The following is a 23,041-nucleotide window of genomic DNA, read 5'->3' on the forward strand; positions in this document are numbered from 1 at the left end:
ACTCTGCCTCTTGCTCTTAAGGGGTCACACATGCACTAAGTAGGACTGCATTTCTTCAACCTGCTGCTGTATATGGAAGGAGCCATAGCCATTAATTTTAAATGAGAGACTAGATTGCCTATGCCAACCTCTTGCCCTCCCCCCCCCCCCCCAAAAAAAATCACTGATGCATGGTAGCTCCACACTGACATTCATTGAGCTCCCCACCAACCTTTAAACAGTAGGAACAGTATTTGTGAGCACCCAGGAATAACTCAGTTACTGCTGTCTTTGAAGTACATTCTCATTAATGGAGGTTTCTGGTGATTATAGGGTTACTATATCTAGCAAATAAAAAAAAAAAAGGACCCTCCACAGGCCCCGCCCCTGCCCTAACTCTGCCCCCTCCCAGCCATGAGGAAAGGGCTGCCTGAGCGCTACCGGTTTCACGGTTTGCCAGGCAGCCTCCAGACCCGGTGCTTCCCCAGCGCAGCTGGAGCCTGGGAGGGGAAGCGCCCAGCTGGGGGCGCAGGGTCTGGCGGCTGCCCGGCAAACCGTGAAGCCGGTAGCGCTTGGGCTTTGGGCAGCCCCCAGCCAGGCACTTCCCCTCCCGGGCTCCGGCGGTGCAGGGTCCGGAGGCATGGGGGCTGCCCGAAGCTGGTAGCACTCGGGCAGCCCGGCTCTTAAATTAAACAGAGCCGCCATTTTCTCGGACATGTTCGGCTTTTTGGCAATTCCCCCCGGACGGGGGTTTGAGTGCCGAAAAGCCGGACATGTCCAGGAAAAAAAAGAGGACGTATGGTAACTCTAGGTGATTACAATTTTGTATAAACTCAGTTATTGCTTGTGAATAAGTTTGTCCTCTACTTGTGTCTGGGCTGAAGCAGCCAATGCTGTCCAACTTTTAAACAGAAAAAATTTCAGTCACATTTTTAGAAGGGTATTTGAGACTGCCAACTCAGCCTTCAAAAGTAAAGGTGCATTAGGTGCTAAGGCAGTTTGAGGCATCAGCAGATTAACAGAAGTTGGAGTACAGGTTTGTTGGTCAGTAAGCACAACATTTTCATTTCAGCTACTCCTATCAGAAGTTAGATTAGTTAATACTGTCTAAAACACAATGTAGTAGCTCTTGCTTTTCCTAAACTCAAAGGTTTGACCTGTTTGAGAGAGGAAGCTGAAGGCTCCTCCTTCATCTAATAAAAATGGCACTGAAATCCTATTTCAAAGTGTAGGCCTGCATTTTAAAGTTCTATAAGTAAAATAAATAGGCCTGGAATGATAAGATTGTCAGTAAATTATGATGAAATCAACACTTAGAACCAAGTTCTGATTTAAGGATATTTACTTTGTAAATTTTGATGTGATGTTGATTTGGGTTTTAAAGCTTTGACAGAGGTTGATATTCAAAAAGTTAATGTCTGACCTTTCCATAATTCCCAGCCCTGCTAAAAACAATCACTGCCCATCAAAGCTATAGAAAAAGAGTACATACAGCTATAGCAAAGTCAGGTCCTGAAGTGCTAACTGCAGGAACTCTCAAGGTCCCCCAGCCCTACACAGCCAGATTCCAGTGTGACCAGTACATTGACAGCCAAGATGTTTTTCTTGCAAAGCAAGTACAGTTGATTAGTTTCAGAGCTCCAGCTGGATTCACACTGATGCCATTTTTAGTCACTTTGCAATGGTTAACTACCTAGAAGATGCACTGTAACATGTGTCTTTTACAGGTCCAGTACTTTTTCAAGATTCTGGACAACTGACAGCAGAACATGGAACTATCTCCAGTTCCTAAACGAAAGACAGACAAGGAGAGACGTGTTCATTCATTTATTGTCCAATGTTTTAACCTGACTGAAATACAAGAGCAAGAGCACTGTGCTCCTGGCTATTTATTACATGTTAGAACATAGAGTTTTGCACTTTAGACAACATTTAACACCATTCTATGGGGTACTGCATTGCTTTTTATAAAGTTCAAAATAAAGATTTATTTTCAAACAAGTGACTTTGGTTTTTTCATACATTACACTTTTTCTTGCAGAAAAAATAAAATTGTACAACTGCATAAATATAAAATCTTCCACCATGAAAATGGTTAAAACATTCAGTAAAGACATTAGCACCACACCATGTGATGCTGCCAGCAGAAAAAAAAAAAAAAAGAATATACAAAGCAAATAATTATCAGTCATCAGTGGTGGGGAAAGCCTGACTCAGGTTTCACACAACATACTGGAGGATGAGGGTGGAAAGAGCATTCACTACAGAGCACAGAATACAATCACCTTTTTTATTTATTCATAAACTCAAATTAGTTTCCCCTGTTGCCCCTTCAAATAAAATACCCTTACACCACAGGAAAATAAAAAGGATCTATGGAGTGCTGTTAAATAGTCTCACAGGTGGGCCTTTATCTTTAAAAGGAAAAAAAAAGTAAAGTACCATGCCAGTTCTAGTCCCATTGAGTATTTACACCTCGGGCAGCAAAATCTTTGCTCACAGAAAGTAGAAAACAGATACAATACATGGCTTGAAAAATGACCAGAGTATGTACCTATAGTACTGTACACTAAATAAAATACACAAGGCAGCAATACTTAGGGGGCCAGAAACACTGCTTACTACAAGTCAGTTATGGAATCATAATTTACAGTAAAAATGGGCATGTCCCAAGGCTCAATTTTGTTTTCTTTTGTCATTTACAGTAGAATAAATATTTTGTCACTATTGCTACACTTTAAGTTTACATTCTAACCTAGTAATGCAGAAAGCTAGTGTAAAGCATATAGATTATGTGTAGGTCCCATACGTATGACAGTTTGTTCAAGACTAGTAGGTTTTTTGTTTTGTTTTTTTACTTTTTAAATGGCTAGGAGGGGAGAAAAGAAAATTGTGCTTATGATCAGCTGCTCTTTATGTCAAATTTCACTTCAAAACGTCCCTGAAAACGGTCTTTGTCACTGTAACCGATGTTCTCACCGTAGACCTTGCATTCCACACGCACTTCCGTGTCATAGGTCAGGTTAGTGAACTGCACTGCCATGAGAGGCTGGAGATATTTTGGCTGAAGCAGCTTGCCATAGTATGGATAATATTGTAGAGGAAAGCCAGCATAACCAGCCATCCCATAATATTCAATGGTGCCGATTTTGTCAACATCTTCCTCTTTCTAAAGGGGGGAGAAAAAAAATCACTTGGACAAGCCCCATTGTAAATATTCCCACCACTGTATACCCATTCAACGTAATTATCTGAACCATACTTGGCCATCACCATGTGACTTCTGTGCTGGATAGTGCAATTCAAACCGATTCCGTATCCCCGAGGACAGGTGCACAGTAGTAGAATGGGGGCAATTAAATAATCAATTGACATAATCCAGGATGATTTTTCCTATTTACCTGTTATTAGGGAAGTAGGTTCCACAAAAACACTCAAATTATGTCACCACAGAACTTCAAGTTGTTTTCCAGCAGCTTGGTAAGATCAGCATTATTGTTCCCTGGCCACTCATTGTTATCTACAGCAGAGGGTACAGGAAAATCCTGAATTCTAATAAGTATTCCCTCTTAGAACTGGCCCCAGAATTGACAAAGCTTGCTGTGCCTCTGGGCAGCTTAAATCTGTCCAAAAATTTTAAATTGAACAAAAAATAAATCTGCCTTTTTCAGTTAGCATCATTCTCTACAAATTCCTGCTTGAGTAAATGAATTACCCAGGGGAGAGGATACTGCTACTTGGAAGAGACCTTGCTTTTGAGGAGTACATGGCTGAAAGGATGGGGGAGGGGCGAGGAGAAGAGTCCCTTTTACTTATTTCTAGGTTACCCATCCCAGAGATCAGGTCAATGACAAACATTCAGTCATCATTAATTGTTCACTGACCTCTGTGAAACGAGTTGCCTCAATCCAGTTCCTAAGGGGAAGATATCCTTATCAAAAGAAATGGGGGGAAGGGGGGGGGTCATTTGTCAGCAGAAAGGTCAAGGAGTGAATGAGCACCAAGACTTGACTCCTATCTCAGGATTGAAGCATGCTCACTTTTTAAAATATCCTTTTAAAGTCAATCTGCACCAATCTAAGAACTGGGGCCAGAGAAAGAAGCTCCTGGATAATAAACAGCGTCACGGAATGTATATGTCCTCCCACAGACATGGCTTAGAAGCCCGAGTCTCTGCTTATACAAAACTGGTATGGTGTAGGTTATGGTTTTGGCTGGCTCTGCCCTTTGTGCAATGAACTCTGGCCTGAGTTCATTGCACATTTTCAACAGTTAGCTTTGTAGGAAGTTTGATTCACAAGAGAGACTGATCACGTGTCAGGAAAGGCATGGACACTCTTTCCCACTTACCTTAGCAAAGCAATGAACAGGGAGGACATATGGATTGTATTTTCCCATCATCCCAGGAGGGAGGCTGTCATTTGTTGGAGGCTAAAAGAAACCCAGAACAAGCAAGTGTTAGATTGAAGAGCAGACATTTCACACTGGACAGACTAACTCCATTGAAAACACGCACATTGATTAGTTTCCAGCATGTCTTCCTGAAGTTCAGAACTGTGCCAACAAGTGGCCCCATCCTTGTGTGTCAAAGTCCCGGGGGGGGGGGGGGGGGGGGGGGGGGGGGGGGGGGAAAGAGAGGAGGAGGAGGAGGAGGAGGAGAACTACTGGCAGATTCATTGGGAGAAGCCAGATTTGCTTCTAGGTCAAAGTTTCAAAGCCAGCTCAGGTTGGCAATGATTTTCAGTCATTACTGTGAGCAAGTTAAATGGCCATGGAAGCCACTAATTCACCAGCAGTAATCAATCTGCCAACAAGAGAAGCTCTACAGGCGACTTTAAAAAAAAAAAAAATAATTAATAATCATCATCCTCCTCCTGTTAGTGAATTTAGTAAAAGATAAGGCTTGACAGCCCGAGGGAACATCCCTCCCCCAATAAATGCTTGTGGTCAAAGGACAAAGCAAATCTCCTAAAGGTAGTCTGGAAAAGCATATGATTCACACATAATGGAGGAACGTCACAGAGCCCACTTGGGAGTTTGCTTTCTAGGTACAGTGCCAGAGAGTCACCCTGGAACTTGAGTGGTTGAATTAGGGAAGGCAACTGGCAGTCCTGAACCAAGGTGATGTTATCAAGAGACTCGATTTGCAGCATGTTTCCATAGCACCTATCACTGAATGCTCTTACAGCACTTTCCAGGAATTTAAACCTCATGTCTACCCTGCAAGGTAGACATCAATATCTCCATTTTACAGAGAAGAGTCCAGAGTAAATGGCTTTTCCAAGACCAGTCCTCTGCTCCTGCTATAAAAACACTTCCGCCAAATTAATAGGAAGGGAAAAGAAGCACTTGCCTTTGGTTTGAAGCCTAGAATTCTGTTGAGCTTGACGACAACACATGGTTTTCCATCTTTGTATCCATAGCTGGAATCAAGCATTCCGGAGCAGTTTCCCAGCCAATCACGTCTGAACCTGCAGACTTTCTTCTGACCTTGGTCATTATTAAATGGTCCTCGGTTTATGTAGTCGCCAGGTTCATCTGGGGTGGGTGGGGGGGGGGGGGGGAGAGGAGAAGAGGCAAAACCAAAACACTTACATGCAGCATGAACTCACACTTGAAAGCTTTGAAAAGAAAAGCAAAAAACTCCTGTGAGCATTTCCCTGGGATTGGAATCCTTTTTTTCAGGTCTAGTAGTAATCAAAACAGACAGACACCACCTTCTACAGACTGACTTCATGGATCTGCACCAAGCCATTCAGTGACAAGTGCTCTACGGATCATGGCAAGTCGGTTTTCTACTGGGCCTTTTTCCTCGAATGGATGTGTGTGTGGGCTGCTGCTCTGATTTTTATTGGTGATGTTTTGGGTCACAGGAGAGATTCTGTCAGAAATGTATTCTCCCTCCAACACACACCTCCCTTTAAGGCAACACTACATGCAGTCCATCATTATAGGTGCTTTGCTGAATTACATTATGAGAAAGCTGCCGCCCCCCCCCTCCCCCCTTTAAGTGGTCAGGATCAAAAGTCAGGGCTCTCTCCCCTACTACAAGAGTTGATATCACACTTAAATCAGAACAGGGAGATGCATTTAGAGCAATGCTTTAGGTGTTAGCTGAAGCCATCAGCTGCAGAAGGGAAGGAACGTTCTGACTCCGACCTGAGGGGAGAGGTGATCAGCAGGTGTAAACTGGCGTACCACTGAAGTCCATGGAACTATGTAGATTTACACCAGCTGCATGATCTGGCCCCAAAAATTAGACTGCAAAGGACACAAATGTGGATTCTGTAATTGAGATGTTCTGGTAGAGGGTGGGGATCTGAAACAACTTACAAGCATTTCAAGCACACTTTAAAAAACAAACCTACCCACCATCTGTTGATCATTTGACACCTGTTCCATTTATGTCAATGGAAAGACAATGACTGGAGTTTTAGGCCTTTGGACTTACAGAAACAAATACACGTGGGCTAGTGTTACTGGAAAGGCTACTTTCTACGCATTTGAGCCCAGTGATCTGGTTTGGGTCAAGACCCAGGGCAGCCAACACACTGTCTCTACTTAGGAGGAAAATATTCGGCTGGTGTCATGATTTAAATGGCTTCTGGTAACGACCTCTCCTCTGTCTGCTGGAGCAGAGGAGAAGGAGCAAGTCTAGAAGAAATGCTTTGAATACAGATTTACCTTCAGACCCTGTGGAGAAGGAAAGGCAGTCCAAAGAGATTCAACAGTGCTTTCGGTGTCTATCTGTAGTTCGTTATTACACCCCGGGGCCATGGAAAGGGACACTTCCCCACATTAACAGCTTTTGGAAACAAGGATTTGAATTCTTAACTTGATTTGGGCACATAGGGTGGAACAGTCAAATTTGCTCAGCACTGGCCTAACTCTGCTCCTACTGAAGACAACAGTAAAACCCCTAGTGTCTCTGATGGAAGCAGAGGAAGGCCAATGCTCAGTGCTTTTCACAATCCCACCAATAAGCTTGTCAGAGTTGGACAGCGAAGCTCACGGTCTAATGCATTCTACTTGGACAACAGGCAGTCATGAGCGACTTCAGGACCAGCTAATTAACCTGAGAGAGTCTAAAGCTAATCATCATGCTGTTAGTCACTAGGAAAGAGATGCTCTACAGGGCTTATACCAACACTATCAACAATGGCCAGTATTATCTTGATTCTTGATGGATGCAGTTAGGAGAGGGGTGGCTAATACTGCCTCCAGTTATGTGAAAACAGTCAGAACTTCATATCCAGGAGTCTGCTTACCAGGGCAATCGTCAAATTCTATACTGTTGGCTTGTTGATCATTGTCGTAGTTCTTCAAGAATTTGTTAAGGCCTGCCACATACTCTTCATAAGTTTTAGGATCAGCCATACGAAAGGAAACTTCTGTCTTTAGTACTCGGGGGATTACTGTCAGTCCTAAGGGACAAGAAGGAGGAAAAGATTAATAAACACCCAAAAGTCACACGATTTCAAGGCAACATGTATAGTGCATGAAACAGTCTGTTCTTCTAGAAACTGCCATGACTCAAATTTCAGAGTCTGCACAACCAACGCACGCCAGATTTTAGCTCACTTGGAGGTGACGTGCTTAAGACACAGCTCAGTCATTGCTTCCAATAATGGCCCAAAACACTGTCCCGATATTAGTGGCAGGGGCAGTGTTTTGGGTCACTGCACAATTTTTTTTTTTTTTTTTTTAAATATACTCTCAACATTCCAACATGCAGTACACAGCCTACTGGACTAAGGCTTCATTTGAATCCAGCATGGTTACTTCCCCACCAGTTGTGTGCACTCTAATCCAGCACAGACCTGGGTCAATTGTACAAGATGGAGACTGGAAGCAGCCTGATGGGGATTAGCGTACAGCCGAACAAGAGCGGATGGTGCAGGGCCCAAGCATGCTGGCTCAAGACACCTCCCAAACACTCCAACTCAGGAAAGCATTCCAAGTAAGTATGTGCTTACGTGCTTTCCTGAACTGGGCCCCTAAGGTAAGTGAGGAGCAGAGTTGTTCTAGGCTCTGAGATGCCTCAAATGGATTCTAGACATGGGGTAAAGTTTCCAAAAGTGCCTAAATGAGCTAGAAGCCAAGTCCCACTGTGTTTCAGTGTCATTTAGGTGCTTTTGAGAATTTTACTTAATAGTTACAATGCTCTGGCAGATGGAACAATTCAAGGCTTGGAAGATGGTGAGGTAAGAAAATGCCTAGAATCCACTAGGAAAAACCATAGACTTAGGAAACAAGGCAGGTTAGTGCTAGCAGTCCAAAGCCAAGATTTTCAGAAGCAACTAGTGATTTGGGGGTGCCTCTATGCTAACAGAGGGAGACATGGGCCAAAGTTCAGATACTACCCTGAGGGAACCGAAGAACCCACTACTCTGTTTCTGCCCTTCAAGAACAGCTCCCGAGCCTGGAGATAGATGGGTGCATTTTCAAAAACACGCACACTTGGCTTTTGGGTTACGGCCTTCGGAAACTCTGGCCCAGAAGGAGAGGTAGAGCAAAGAAGACTGATCATTGTCCTCTCACATCTAGCAAGAAAAAATAAGTCTGGGTGTAACTGCTCTCAAACCTCAGCTCAAAAGGCTTCACACCTTCCCTGGCACACTCCTAATTCATGAAGAGGGATGTGTACCCCAGCCTTGAATTAAGCCAAACTGGGAAGATCTATTTTGAGATCAGGACAAAATCTCCCTCCCATGGTGAATGATGGAGCACAGGAGGAAAATCTGTACCAGATAAGGTTGCATTCTTTGGTTAAGTAGAAATTTCATTTTTACAAGCTTTAAATGGTAATGTTTCACTACTAAGCATTGGTTTACACTTAAAAATAAGATCAACCTGGCTATGTCGCTGAGGGCTTTGAAGTTTTTGCACCCTGAGTAGCAAGGTTAGGTTGAAACAACCCCCAGTGTAGAGGCAGCCAGGTTGACAGAAGCAACAACATTGTAGCGCTGCAGCCCCACAGCTCCAGCTGTGCCACTGTAACACTTGAGTTGGAAGTTAGGCTATGCCACACTGCAAGTCTGCTGTGATCCCAGCAACATCACTAAGATCACACAGCCGCCTGCCCTCTGATCCTACATTATGTGCAAGTGGGGGCAGAATCGAACATGACATCCAGAACACTTCTCCACCCAGCCCCACATGACCTCTGCACTTTATAACCCTCACCTCCCTCCATCTCCCCCCTCGTATGCTGTGCAGGAATTACTAGGCTAGCCACCAAGTGAAATTTACTCACATGAGCTCAGAGCACAGTCAAATCATAAGTTATCTGTGCTCTCTAGAAAGCACTGTGCTCTTCCCCTTACTCATCTCTTCTGGGCTTTGTGCACAGAAACAGCGCTGATTGCCTCTTTGGTCAGACACATTTCATTGAATGGGGTAAATGGGATCATCATCCCTTGGTTAGAACACTGCTTTGGGGGCCAGAATTCTGGATTCCATAACCAGCCCTGCTCTATTACCCAAGGGGCAAGGATATTGGCAGGGGGGAAGGGAAGGGAGAAGGGTAGGGAGCACATGCAATTAATATACGGAAGTTACCCGTACAGTCGAAGGGAAACCATTCTCTTAGTCATTACAAAAAACTCTATTAAATATTTGCACTCGCATGAGGTCCAGGTCACATTTTAATTGAATGCGTTGATGCGTGACTAATGCTGAAGTTTAAAATAATGAGAACTAGAGTTCATGCTGCTTTTGGGGTGGCCTCTGCCGCAAACTGTGCGATCAATAGGGGTCCTGGTTGCATTCAGTCTGTTGCCTTCGCTTTAGCGAGCCGAGCACAACAGCAGAGTGGCATCTGCTTTGACAACTTTCAAACAAATGTTTTGCCAACAACAATTTCTTCCAGTTCAGGCTGAACCTACTCAGCTGCCTACATGGGCTCACAATTCTCTCAGGTCTTTCAAAGCCAGTTGAGTACTACTGCTTAGGGTCCCCTCCCCCTCCCAAAGTTGGAATTTGTAACCTAGGAGACAAAGATTTGCTTTGTTTCCCTGAGGGCAGCCCCCAGCAGCCAAAGATAGCTAGACAACCAATCAGTAGAGCTCATGGTTTCAAGTTTTATTTCAGGAAGCAGTTCTAACTTTCTCTTAGTTTTCCCTTTCATATTTTTTTCCCCCTGGGCTGGGTTTTGTTGCAAATTGAGAACTAAATTACCTTCCCCACTAACAGAATTAAATCCTACCAAAATTACGTTTGTACAAGAGCCCAACAATCATTTGTTTTCTAGGAACCTTTAACTTTGCTATCCACACAAAATCCTCATTGCTAAATATAGTGGGATAGCAAGTAGTTTTTAACCCCCTCCCTCCCAGTCCTCCTCTTTGTCAGCTGGTGAATGTTAACACTAGTTATTTAAGGTGGCCCTCTGTATGTGGGCTTCAGGCAACACCATTAGCTTCTCAACGGATTTAAGCTTGAAGAAAGTCTCACACCCCCTTCCTCCCCCCACCCAGGGAACTGAGAACACAGATGAAGCATAGCAGAATATTGTGAAACGCCTTTGTATAGAAGCTGTAAAGTACACGCTACAGTCTGTCATTAGACAATTTAAGCAATGTATTTTATTTAGGGCACATGACTCACAGCAAAGTCCTGCTCCCCACCCCCTTTTGTACATCTTCTGCTGAAGCAAGGAAAGGAAGAAGAGAGAAGACACACTCTGCAATCCCACACCCAATACGAAGCTAAAGCCACTGAACAAAGGGATGACAATGTAGCTGCACACTAGTGGTCAGTCAAGCCCACCATTTGAGCTCACTTTTGACCACAAGACACCCACACACATGAGAAAAATGGTTGTAGGTGTTTCATTGTTGACCACCCACACTGAAGAATCCCCAAGAGAATAAGATTGGGCAGCCTATAAGCCCTACATCAGTGGTTCTCAACCAGGGTACGCCTAGCCCCGGGGGTATGCAGAGGTCTTCCGGGGTACATCAACTCGTCTAGCTATTTCCCTAATTTTACAACAGGCTACAGAAAAAGAACTAGTGAAGTCAGTACGAACTCCAAATTTCCCCATACAATGACTTGTTTATACTGTGCTATATACTGTACACTGAAATGTAAGCACAATATTTATATTCCAAGTTATTTATTTTTATAATTGTATAGCAAAAATAAAAGCAAGCAATTTCTCAGTCACACAGTGTGCTATGACACTTCTGTCTTTTCATGTCGGATTTCGTAAGCAAGTGGTTTTTAAGGTGAGGTTTTAAAGTGAGGTACACAAGACAAAATCAGACTCCTGAAAGGGGCACAGTCGTCTGGAAAGGTTGAGAGCTGCTGCCCTACATCAAAAAAAGACACCATTGGCTCTTCTGTCCAATATTTAATGGGCACCTAGTGGCTAGTACACTAGGGAGGATAGGATGGAAGACCAGAAATTATTCCTAATAGCTCATCCTGTGGCCCCAGTTCAGCAAAGCACTTAAGCACATTTTTACTCCTGGGGGAATTCTGCACCACTGCGCAATGCAGAATTTTGCAGAAATTAATGTGTGCGGAGAGTTTCCCTTTTCCCCTCCACAGAAATGGGCTGCAGAGATATTGGCTACTAATAGGGGCCAATGGACCCGGAAGAGCTCAGTTCACAAACAGAAGACAAGGCTGGGGCAGGAACTGCAGGGTTCCCAGCAGCTCTAGTTCCCAGCACACCCTGAAGGAAGGAGGCAGTGGTGCACAGAAAACCCCATGCAAGCCTGGGACCAAGCATCAGGCTATTTCTCCCTCTGGATCCCTGGGCTCTGGGGGAAAGAGGGTGCCAGTGTCTGGGCCAAGGGCCCCCTCCCCCCCCCCCCAGGCTGGCCTCTGGGAGGAGGGGGTGTGATTGTCTGGGCGGGGGTGTGGGGGGGAGGAGGGGGTGGGCCTGCACCTTGCCTCTGGGGGGTTAGGAGATGAGAGTATATAGCTCCCCCAGCTGGGCCCTGGGAGGAGTAAGGGGCAGAGAAACAGGAACTGAGTTGTCGTAGGGTTTCTGTAACTCTCTACTCCTGGGGGAGTGTGTGCGTGTGTGCGTGCACGCGCATCTGTATTTTTACAGACATGCTTGCTTACAGGTATTTTGAAATAAATTACCAAAATAATTAAAACTGAATTATATAGTGTTACTTGGACAAATACAATTTGCAGAATTTTAAATTAGTGTGCAAAATTTTTTTTAAAAATTTGGAGCAGAATTTCCCCCAGAAGTAGAAATTCCTAAATAACATTCGTTTCATTAGCACTTACGCACATGCTTTCTCCTTAAACACAAGCTTACGTGCTTTTGTCACTTGGGACCTTAATCTCTCCTGTGCCTCATTTTACCTATCTGAGGAATAGGAATACCACTGTTAATTTTCACAGGGATAATGGGAGGATTATTTAAATCACTGGTTTTCCCCTCCCCCATGTTACTGACACAATGTTGAGGCCCAAACTTAAGACTTACCATTTCCCACTGTGTGTGCCATCCCTTTAATTTTTGCAAATCTACAACCACTCAAAATAAATACTTCAATCCTCTTAAAAAGTGGGCAGCATGGCCAGCAGCCCAGCCCTCATGAACATCCCTGCAAGAGATCCGTGTGCACACCTGGGATGGGAGGCAAAATTAAGGGCAAGGGAAGAAAAGCAGCATGTCTAAAGTGCTGGCCTTTCCCTGGCAGAACAACTCAAGAAGGAAACGCTGTCATTTGGAAATAAGGCTTTAAGTGAGGAACTTTGGCTGCAACAGTGGTCATAATTCTGTGCTATTTCCAGTTAAAGACTTCAGAGGGCACATTTAGAGGGGCTTTAGAGGGCACATTTTTAAGTGCAGATGGATGTGGCATACACAGATTCACAAGACAGTCCTACAGTCATTCTGAGCAAGCTATCACCCTCAAGGTCCTGTTACTTTAGTAAGCTTAAAAAAAAAAAAAACCCCACACAAAGATGGAACTAATTTAAAACCCTGATGTGCTGGTGTCACTCCAGTCTTCTAGCCACCCCCTCTGAGGAAAATGCATGCACTCTCAACATATAATGATATCTGCATGGCTGAGTGACCAGGTGCCCTCTGCAGTTTGGGCTTCACCAATTCCACTCTTTAAGAGGTGAGAGACAGAGGGAGAAGATGTTACTTGTCTCCTGCAGAGAGTTGTCCCCAGGACAGTTGCAGACTCATCAGCTAAAATACACTGACCTCTATTTCATTCACTGTTGCTATGTAAGCTAAGTGAGCCAATCAGTCACTATGGAACAGAACAGCCTTTTCCATTACACCACATCACAGGCACAGGAGGGAGCCATTTTTAAAGGGGCAGGAGCCATTTTTAAACACTATGATCTGACAGAAGAGTCCTTTCTGACACAGTTTCTGAAGAGGGTCTTTTCTCTGAGGTGTGGAGTGGCCTTCGCCCCCACCCCAGCCCCCTGCAGCCAAGATCAAACAGCAAGAACAGAAATACACGGCCAAATTGGTATTTTTACAGCATACTACACTGAGGAGTAAGACAAAAACGTTCTATTCCATCATACAGATATCAGAATTTCTACCCAAATACCATGCTTAAATAGGGCTTAGAATTCCATATATATTTTTCTTGTTGTACTTTTTAAGTCAATCAGCGTTTACTGTAGCTGCAATGTCGGACATTTGAATGCCTTCGATTCCACCACAACCCCCTAGAAAAGCAATATTTTCTGGAGAGGTACAAAATTGTAATTTAGCCTTCGAGTGAGCAGAATATCCCTGTTGTGTTAAATGCATGCAGTAATTAGCATATTAATGCCATCTGGTAAAGAAACTGAGCTATACCCACGTCAATATCACCCAGTAAATGGCAGCATGACTTCTGATTTCATAACAGCAACAGCATTTTTACAGAGCAATGAGGCTAATGCACAACATTTATATAGCATTTTCTTCTCAAGATCTTAAGTGCTTTAGAAGGACAAGTTTTATTCTCCCCTCCCCAATCTGTAAAATGGCACAAAGGGGTTAAGTGATTTGCCCAAGAGACTGCGATAGAAGTCTAGTTTTTCTAGCTCCCGGTCCTGTAACCCTGTCATTCCTGGATTACCAGAACATTTAATAATTAAAGTTGCTGGGACCCCATCACTTTGTACCACTTTCCCCACATACACCATAAAAACTCCTGGGCACATGCTGTTCACATACTGATTTGTATTTTATGTAGCCAATAGTTTGCAGTGGTTCCAGTGAGAGGCAATTTATGTTTTCTATTCTCCCTCTCTCGAATACATATTGTTCACTTTCCTGTTTGACAGGAGTACATTTTATTCATCACCACTATGATAAGAGCCAGTGAGATTTTGTGCCTGGGCTGGTCAACTTTCATGGCCATTTTGCAAAGTTGATGTGATATAAATGCTCACTTCCATAACTGAAAAGGTATATTGCAGTTGCCACTAGTTTGGCCTCTGCATCATGGTATGATGAGGTCTGAGGTGGAGAGCTACACTTTATTTCTGGTTTCAGAGTAGCAGCCGTGTTAGTCTGTATCCTAGTCTGTATCCGCAAAAAAACCAGGAGTACTTGTGGCACCTTAGAGACTAACAAATTTATTAGAGCATAAGCTTTCGTGGACTACAGCCCATCCGAAGAAGTGGGCTGTAGTCCACGAAAGCTTATGCTCTAATAAATTTGTTAGTCTCTAAGGTGCCACAAGTACTCCTGGTTTTTTTACTTTATTTCTGGGCTTGCATGAGGATGAAAAGGCTTCAGGCATAGGAACATTCACCCCATACTAATGTGCAAGTGACCTCTACTGTCTAGTCAAGGAAGAGCAAATATCAACTGGTTCCAAGAGCTAGAAGGATGCTTGCCCCAAATTCAGGGTCTTTGACATTAGTGCACTGAATGAGTTAGAAGTCTTGGGCTTGAAACACCCCTAATAGGGGGTGGGAAGGAAAGAATACAGATTTATAGGACAGTCCATTTTGACTGTAAAGAAAAGTGTTGTCACGTTGGTCCCACTGCATGCCCAGGGAGTCTAGCCTGCATGCTCAAATTCAAGTCTTCAGAAAAATCAATGCCTGCAACCTTTGTGTTTATAGAAATAAAAAGTAGATTTTTAATGACACATTAACATGGTGTCTTGAAACCAACCCACCTTCCAATTATTTTATTTTCAAAGGTCAATTTGTGCAACATCCAGTCAACATTTTTAAAAACTAATCAATGCTCTACAGATTAAGGTTTTATGAAAAAAATTCAGCTCACAGTTAATCTCAACTCAGAGGTAAACCTCCAAAATTACTATTAAAGTGAAGACACAGACAAAAGTTTAGCTACAACAAGTAGATCATGTGATATCAAACTGTGCAGCAAGTCAATAGGGACGTAACCTGAAAATCAAACTCTCTGCGCATCAAAATTTCTCCACCTTGTATTTTTCCATGTAGTGTAGTTTCATGGGGCAAACATTTTTCTTCTTTAAAAGCAGGCTGCTCCACCAAAACTAATACATACGGTATCTTAAATTATCCTAGTAGCCATGTTTAATGCTAGACTATCCATTTTCCTTTCTAGTGCCCTACCCCCCCAAAAAAAAGAAAGTGCTGCTGATGTTGACCAAAGCAATCAGTTCTCTCTTGCAAGTGTCAAAGCCAGATGGGTTCAGGCCAATGTTTCAGCACCAGGGGCAACATTTACCCCTTCTGAAGCATCATAAAAATACAGTTTGTTCCAAGTTTCATCCTTTGGAAACAACTTCCTTTAAAATGTTGGTGGTGAGGCTTCTGGAAGATCTGCCTTTTGATTTTTGCTTGCAGTGATATTGTATAGGCTAGAACAGTAGCTCTCAACCTTTCCAGACTACTGTACCCCCTTTCAGGAGTCTGATTTGTCTTGCCCCAAGTTTCACCTCACTTAAACTACTTCCTTACAAAAATCAGACAAAAATACAGAAGTGTCACAGCACATTGTTACTGAGAAATTGCTTACTGTCTCATTTTTACCACACAATTATAAAATAAATCAATTGGAATATAAATATTGTACTTACATTTCAGTGTATAGTATATAGAGCAGTATAAACAAGTCATTGTATGAAATTTGAGTTCATACCGTGTTTGCTAGTGCTTTTTAGGTAGCCTGTTGTAAAACTAGACAAATATCTAGAGGAGCTGAAGTACCTCCTGGAAGACCTCGGGGTACATGCACCCCTTGGCTAGAATAATAGTCCTTGATTAGCTAGAATATAGCTTAGCCACACAGTTTACTACTGCACTGCTAAACCCCCTGGTGGGGCTGCAGCATGCTCTCTGACACCAGAGCCTCACAATTGTCACTTAAATACCACTGTTATTAAAAGCTTCTGAGCTGTTTTTCAGAGCAAGCGGTGAGAGACAGAGACAAATCGTTACCATCCCCAATGCCAAGCAGCCTCAAGGTCATTTGTAATGTGGGAAAGCAGCAGTTGCAAGACTCCTCCCCCTACACTCTCATGGCCTACCAGTCACTGACTTTTAGCAAGAGCCAGACAGCATAACAGACTGGATATGACAAAGCCAGGAATCTGCTGCATTGCCAAGGCATTCTCTCTGCTTTTACCTCATGCAAACTGTTCAGAGATGCTGCCTAATTGATCTCGCTCTCTTTAAACTGCTGCTGTATTTCATCCAGTACAGACAGGCTGTTCATTTGCTACCGTTCATTCAAACAAGAGAACACCAAATGCATGTATGTATATCTGTCACACACACCCCTTTTCCTCCCCAAAATTTCCAAGACACTATGAGCATTATTTATATAAGTGTCTAAAGACTCAGATATTGGTATTATTTCCCAAATTGTCCGTGGTCACCACTGGATATCAGGTGGCAGAGATGAAAATAGAACCCAGGAGTCCTGACAGCCGCACTCCATCCGCTTACCTACATCCGCTTACCTACGGTAACATCTAAACCACATTCCATTAATTTGTTTTAATATAAAACCAATCACGCACACACAGCTCTCTCACTTCAGCAAATGTTATAGCTGATGCAACATTTAATTCTCATCAAGACTCAACAGCAAAAAAACCCCAACAAAACAATGCTGTAAACATAGGTTGAAAACATACCCACCACTTTTAAACATGCTTGACTGATATTGGTGCTAAGGCACCAGTCCCTTTTAGACGTGCCACAGCAATGGAATGCTATTCCATCATCACTCCCAGGTGAGTAATAAAATGATTGTTCTTGAAATGATTTGCACAGTCAGGCATGGGCCTGTTATTTAAGTTACCTGGGGGTGCCACTCGATCCTGATATTTGGGTTCAAATTCACTGATAGTGAGCAACATCACTTGAATGGTCCCAATGAATATGCCTGCCAGGCAGCCATAGAAGATCAGGTAGAAGAGAAGGATCTTAACTGCAAGAGAACAGAGAAACAATCAAGCCCTTGACGCAGCCATGCTTCAGCACAAAATTTCATCCTTTTCAAGCACTGAAGGAAAACCCAGCATGTTTAAGCGTGACACTGAAATTGCCCAAGAGGACCGAGCTCAGTTACAACAGCTAGCAAGTGACTGTTATTTGTATCACAGTAGTGTCTGGATGTCCTAGTCATGGACCGGGGCCCTATTGTCCTAGGCGCTGTACATTTTCCGATTTTAGTCATAGTATTTAACGTTAGAATGTGATGAGCTAACTTTTTAATTTAAAAGACACGTGAAGGTTAAAACTTGTGACTTGTTACTGGATCCACTAGGAAATATCACTCTGTGCTGCATTCTAAGCGACTGATTTTCAGTGAAGCTTGAGCAAGCTTGCGTGGTAGTAAAGGACATCCTTAAAGTGCCTGTCCTTAGGCTGCTCAGCACTTCCACAACGCCCACTGACATCCCCTCACTGACATCCCCTCACTAGCATTGAGCCTTGGAGCTGGAAATTCCAAAGGAATTAGCAGTTCAAATCCAACTGAATGCCACCAGGAGTTGGGTGCCTAATTCTTTTAGTATCCTTTGACAACCCTAATCTTCAACTGTGGACCTAATTCCACACATGAAAGTCAATAAGAGGTTGCTAGAAGCAAAATTAGGCTTCATATTGGCTATTGTCTAGTTGATTCTAGGTGCTGAAAGCCACCTCTGTATTACTGTAGTTTGACAATTCCTATATACAGGTCTTTCATCTTAGGCTGGGGTATACTAAAGCGAAAACCGCATATAGTCAAAATTACATTGAGCGTAATGGCGGGCAGAATCGCATGCACTACAGGAACACTATTTAAATTGTTATTTTTCTTTTTGTTTTGTTTTTGCTGACTGCGTAAAGCTGAATTGGCGCATGTTAAATGCGCGTAAGATAAAAATCACACAGCATTACCACATCATCCGGCTGAAGCAGCCAATTATATAACCAGATTTTTGATGTAAAGGAAAGGGGGGACTGAAATAACCACATAAGAAAATAAAAAGGAACACAACACTACTCAGAATCTGGATATCAGTTACTGGTTTACAGGGATTATCTCAGATGATTAACTGCATAGTAACATGCTGTACTAGGCATCACCAGGCAGCCTACAGGAAGGATAAACCCGCCCATGCCAAGCAACTATATGCTAATCAAGGGAACAGTAACAAGCACAAGCAAGTGAACTAGAATTAGAGGCAACAGATGATTTGAGAAGAGATGTATTTGACTTCAGAATGCCCTAAGCGGATGTCACTTTAAGCCAGGTTGCAGCGCTGTGGCTTGTGTAGTCAGGCATAACGCTATTAAAAAAAAAAAAAAAAAAAAAACCACACCATCTCCATGAGAGGAATAGCTCCCAGCACTGGTGCCCTGTCTACACTGCCACTTTACAGCACTGAAACTTGCAGTGCTGGGGGGGGGTGGAGGGGAGAATTCCACACACCCCAGTGAGAAAGTTGCAGCGCTGTAAAGTGCAAGTGTAGACAAGCCCTAAAACAAAGACTCTCTGAACCTCTGGAGTGAGACTAGATGTGGGGGAAGGGAAGGACAGAATGTGCAAGAGAAGAAAGCTTTCTTCCTGTGCTCAATTACCATAGAAAAGCAGCCCAATTCAAATACAATTCTCTTCTCCTTGGCTTTAATTATTTTCAGTCTCTTAAAGAAAGAGCAGCAGGAATGGGAGGGACAGACAATGAAAAAAACTAAGATAGTTGGGCCTTGTCCTCAAACTTCCTCCTTCCCCACTGGGGTGGGGTAGCAGGAAGTTCATGAAGTTAAACTCAGCAGCACTATGTTTTGGCACTCTCAGAGTTAATCACACTCTTTGGTATCCAGGCAGCTCTAGGCAAATCGTTGTGATGTCACTAGAGATTTGGAAATTTTTTCCAGACCAGTCAAAGGAGGTGCTGTTGTAATACACCAAACAAGAGTACTGCTGTCTGCAATGTGCTTGCTGCCTTTGATTTTTTTTTTTTGGAATCACATCAAATGGGCAGTACCAGGAGGTAGCATTGACAACATCCTGGTTGGGAGATGTCTTTTTACGCTGTTTAATGCATCTACAAGGTACACAGCCTGGGTTATAGAAAATATCCAGCAAATCCACTGACAAAGCACAAGGGCTTACATGAGAAACAGGTGCCTGCTACAGGTTGGTGTGTAATACATAGGCCAGACTCTCAGCTAATGTATACTTGTCAGACTTTGGCTGACTTTAAGGGAGCTACACCAATGGGGATCTAGCCCTAGATATTTAGGTACAAGTTCTTTGTGGCAGGGAGCACATTCTACAAATCTGTAAAGCCCCACAGAGATTCATGGTGCTATAAAAAAACCCCACAGTAAATGTATTTAAATTCTCTGCTCACGCATAAATATATAATGAGAGCCTCCTATAGTATGTCCTAATGCTTCTACCTGCCAAATCTAAAGATGGCAACTCCACATCCGGTTGATCAGTCAACAGGGGCTGACTTCAACAATGAGGGTGGCAGGCCAGCTTTGGTTGGCAGCAACTGCAAGACTGACTAAGGCTTTTAAAATTCATATATAAATAGACAACTTTCCAAGTACTATTTGTAATAGTACAATATGTAATCAGTACATTATACGGGATACTTCTTGCTTATACAGCTATATGAGGTAGTGTAAAAACCATTGGTTTCCCAAGTTCTGATGTAAACTCTGCTTCCTTTAACCACCCACCCCACTCCCCAAAAAAAGGAAGAACAGAAAGGATGGATAAAAAGTCTTTCCAATTCTACAGTTTCACAATTCATATAAACTGACCCCAGGTTTGCTGGTTAAAACCCAACTAGGTGAAAATGAGCCCAAGGGCAAAATGCCCTCTCCCCAAGGACAACCATGCCAAGCGCTTCAGTTCTGAGAGATACATTCCTTGTTTAAGACAAAAGAGGCGTCACCACCATCCTTGATGCTTGGTTGTTTAAAAGAAGAAGAAAAAAAATCAGCGAACTGAAATATTTTAACAGTATCTTTTTGTAACTTTGACTGGGAGGTGGGGGAGAAGAACCACAGTGACTAACAGCCACATGCTAGGTCAAGCTGGAACCAGAGACACCATTTCTCAAATTATAGATCACTGCGCATTTCGTGTTTGTTTTATTGTACAGAACTGCAGCTGCTTTCCTCCAGGGTCAACTCAAAGTGAACTAGAGCTTGCAGACTATTAGAATCCAAAGGAAATAGATACGGCTGTACTGTACAGAGAACAGAGAGGGGGGAAGAGAGGAGCCAAAAAGATGGAGAGGAAAAACTGGGAAGTGATGCCCTAGGATCTTAACAATGCCCCTTGTATCTATCTGGTTAGTGCAATGCAGGCTGTGATGCACCTAGAAGTGGGGGTCCTTCTGGCCTCTGACTTAGAAGGAGGAGTGGGGAGAACCACACCAGGGAGAAGGGAAGGAGGCGGCTATGGATTTGAGCCATTGTGCACCTCATGGTCTCACTCAAGTTATATTTAGTTGCTAGGAGACTGGCTTCAAGGACTTGCTCATTCCTGAGTCTCCCCTGTTTCCTCCCCACCCAGCCCTTTCCTCTCTCCCCGGAGCTCAGGCAGGTTATTTCTCCAAATAGAGACAGGGGGGAAAAACATAAAACAAACCCAAGAGGACCATCCACACATCCAGGAAAACCAAACCCTAAATGTCCTACCACTGGATGGCCTTGCCCAGAGCGCCCAGTGCCTCCGGTTACCTCCTGCTTTGAGGTGTCACCTTGACTAACCTTGAGCTCTGATGCATTATTAACCCTTTGCTTCCCCAGCCAAGCAGCCCCACCGAGCTTGCTGGATTCCAGAGGGTCTCTTTTTGTAACACAAAAGCCTCCACACCAATTTCAGAGGCCATCCCTGTAACACCTTTAAACAGAGGCCCTTCTCCTGGCTCTCTCCACAATTCGCCCTCCTCCAAAGACACCATGCCAGCCGCATTGGCTCCTCTACAAAGGGTCTGATGCAGAGGAGGATGGTGGGAAACAGCGAGAGGTATGTGTAGGGTTGTTCGCCCCCGCGCTCACAGCCGCCCACCCCACCCCTACCGCAGTCACGACTCAGATTTAACTACATCAGTGCCCTTCAGCGTGACCTTTTGCAGGGAAAAAGAAAAAAAAAAAAAAAGAGACACCAAAGCAGCTTTCTGCAGCGAGGAAGGAGCTCGGCCTTTCAGATTTCAAACATCGCTGACAAATCAAGGCAACAGGCTGAACAACCGGGCACGGACAAGACCAAAAGACGAGGCAAGGTTCCTCCTCTACATCAGACACCACACACGCAATCGCTTTCCGCCTCGAACAATAAGCACTTCAGCTCCCCAGGCGATACAGCATCCCTTCCCGAAAGGAAGGAAACCAGCCGCCCCCAAATCAGCTAACAGCTCAAGGTAACACCGTAAGGAACCAGACATTAAATCCACACCAGCGTAATCAAGTCTGGGGTGTGGGTTTTTTTTAAATCATCATCGACATCGAAGCAGCATTTAAGACCAGTGAAGAAAGTTCGAGGTGTATTGTTTTAATCCTGATGCGAGAGGGATTGTCTCTAGTTTGCTCTAACCCGATTACAATGAACAGGGGAATCAGTTCCTTGCCCCCACCCGCCTTTCGCCACCTTTCTAGCGCGAGGTATTGCGGGTCCGCGCTAGCCTTTGCCGGGAGCAGGGGCCCGCAGCCTCCTTCCACGCACCCACCCGAGACACGCAGCCCGCACTGGGTGCGGGGGAGGAGGCAGGGCTGCGGCAGGGGCTGGCGCACACGGAGCCCGGCTCAGGGAAGCACTTACACCAGCTGCCGCCGGTCCTGCCCAGAAACTCCTTCTTCTCCGAGTTCCAGATGAATTTCTTCCAGTTGCCATCGCCTTCCTTCGCTTTGCCGCGAGCCATGAGAGAGGGATCGGCCCCGCCTGGGCGCAGAGGTGACACGGGAAAATCCTCGTCGCCCCCTTAGAGCAGAGCGGAGGGGGGGAGGGGAGGCTGCCCGGCCAGCAGGTTCCCGCGCACGCCCCGGCAGCGGCTGCTTTGCAGGTGGGAGGGCTGCGGGCCGGTCCTGGCCGCGGGGCAGGTGGGACGCAAACGGGCCGCCGGCTCCCAGGCACAGCGAGGGGCCGCTCACAAAACCGCACTGGCCAGGGACATAGGCTCGGCGAGAGCTGGGCACCGCAGCGTGCTATATTGCCCGGCTCCCGGGAGCTGACTCCGCCCACCGAACGCCGGCAGCCAATGAAAGCGGGATTTGGGGTGGGGGCGTGGCTTGGAGGGCGGGGGGGGGGAGCACGTGGCTGAGCTGCAAGGCGTCTCGGGTTGTAGCCTCCCCCCCTGCGCGCACCTGCAAAGGAGACAGGGCGCTAGGGGAGACCCCACCTGTAATGGCGGGGGGGGGGGGGGGCTGAGCCCTGCCGGGGAAAGAGGCAGGAGGCTGCGGGCCAGAGCCGCGCAGGGCGGGGGGAGTGGTGGCTCGAGTAGCCACCAGGCTGAGCCCTGCGGGCGCCGGGAAAGGCGATGGGGGCGGGGAGAGAGAAAGCGCTCAGGGGGCCCCTGCAGCTCAGCGAGGTGTGGCTGCAAGCCCTGAGGCCGGCAGGGGAAGGGGGTGAGAGATCAGAGCCGGGTGAGGGCCATTTAAGGAG

General features: G+C 44.9%; 2 protein-coding genes across 4 annotated transcripts in view; one reads left to right on the forward strand and one right to left on the reverse strand.

Moving 5' to 3' along the window:
• The window catches only part of NME7 (NME/NM23 family member 7), a 200,517-nt gene extending 198,373 nt beyond the window's left edge, over positions 1-2,144 (forward strand). For all 3 annotated transcript variants that reach the window (XM_042852905.2, XM_065587289.1, XM_024099605.3), the window contains one exon: positions 1,707-2,144. In XM_042852905.2, the coding sequence (XP_042708839.1) occupies positions 1,707-1,739 (33 nt within the window). In that variant the 3' untranslated portion in view covers positions 1,740-2,144. The remainder of the gene's footprint in view (positions 1-1,706) is intronic.
• ATP1B1 (ATPase Na+/K+ transporting subunit beta 1) lies at positions 1,792-22,624 on the reverse strand. The gene is made up of 6 exons (XM_005294534.5): positions 22,202-22,624; positions 17,228-17,356; positions 7,248-7,403; positions 5,333-5,517; positions 4,330-4,410; positions 1,792-3,148 (listed from the first exon to the last, which is right to left on the reverse strand). The coding sequence occupies exons 1-6, from the start codon at positions 22,299-22,301 to the stop codon at positions 2,882-2,884; spliced, it is 918 nt and encodes a 305-aa protein (XP_005294591.1). The 5' UTR covers positions 22,302-22,624; the 3' UTR covers positions 1,792-2,881.
• Between the last annotated feature and the right edge of the window lie 417 nt (positions 22,625-23,041).

Source organism: Chrysemys picta, chromosome 1 (genome assembly GCF_011386835.1).
Source record: "Chrysemys picta bellii isolate R12L10 chromosome 1, ASM1138683v2, whole genome shotgun sequence".
In the NCBI taxonomy this organism is placed as follows: Eukaryota; Metazoa; Chordata; order Testudines; family Emydidae; genus Chrysemys; species Chrysemys picta.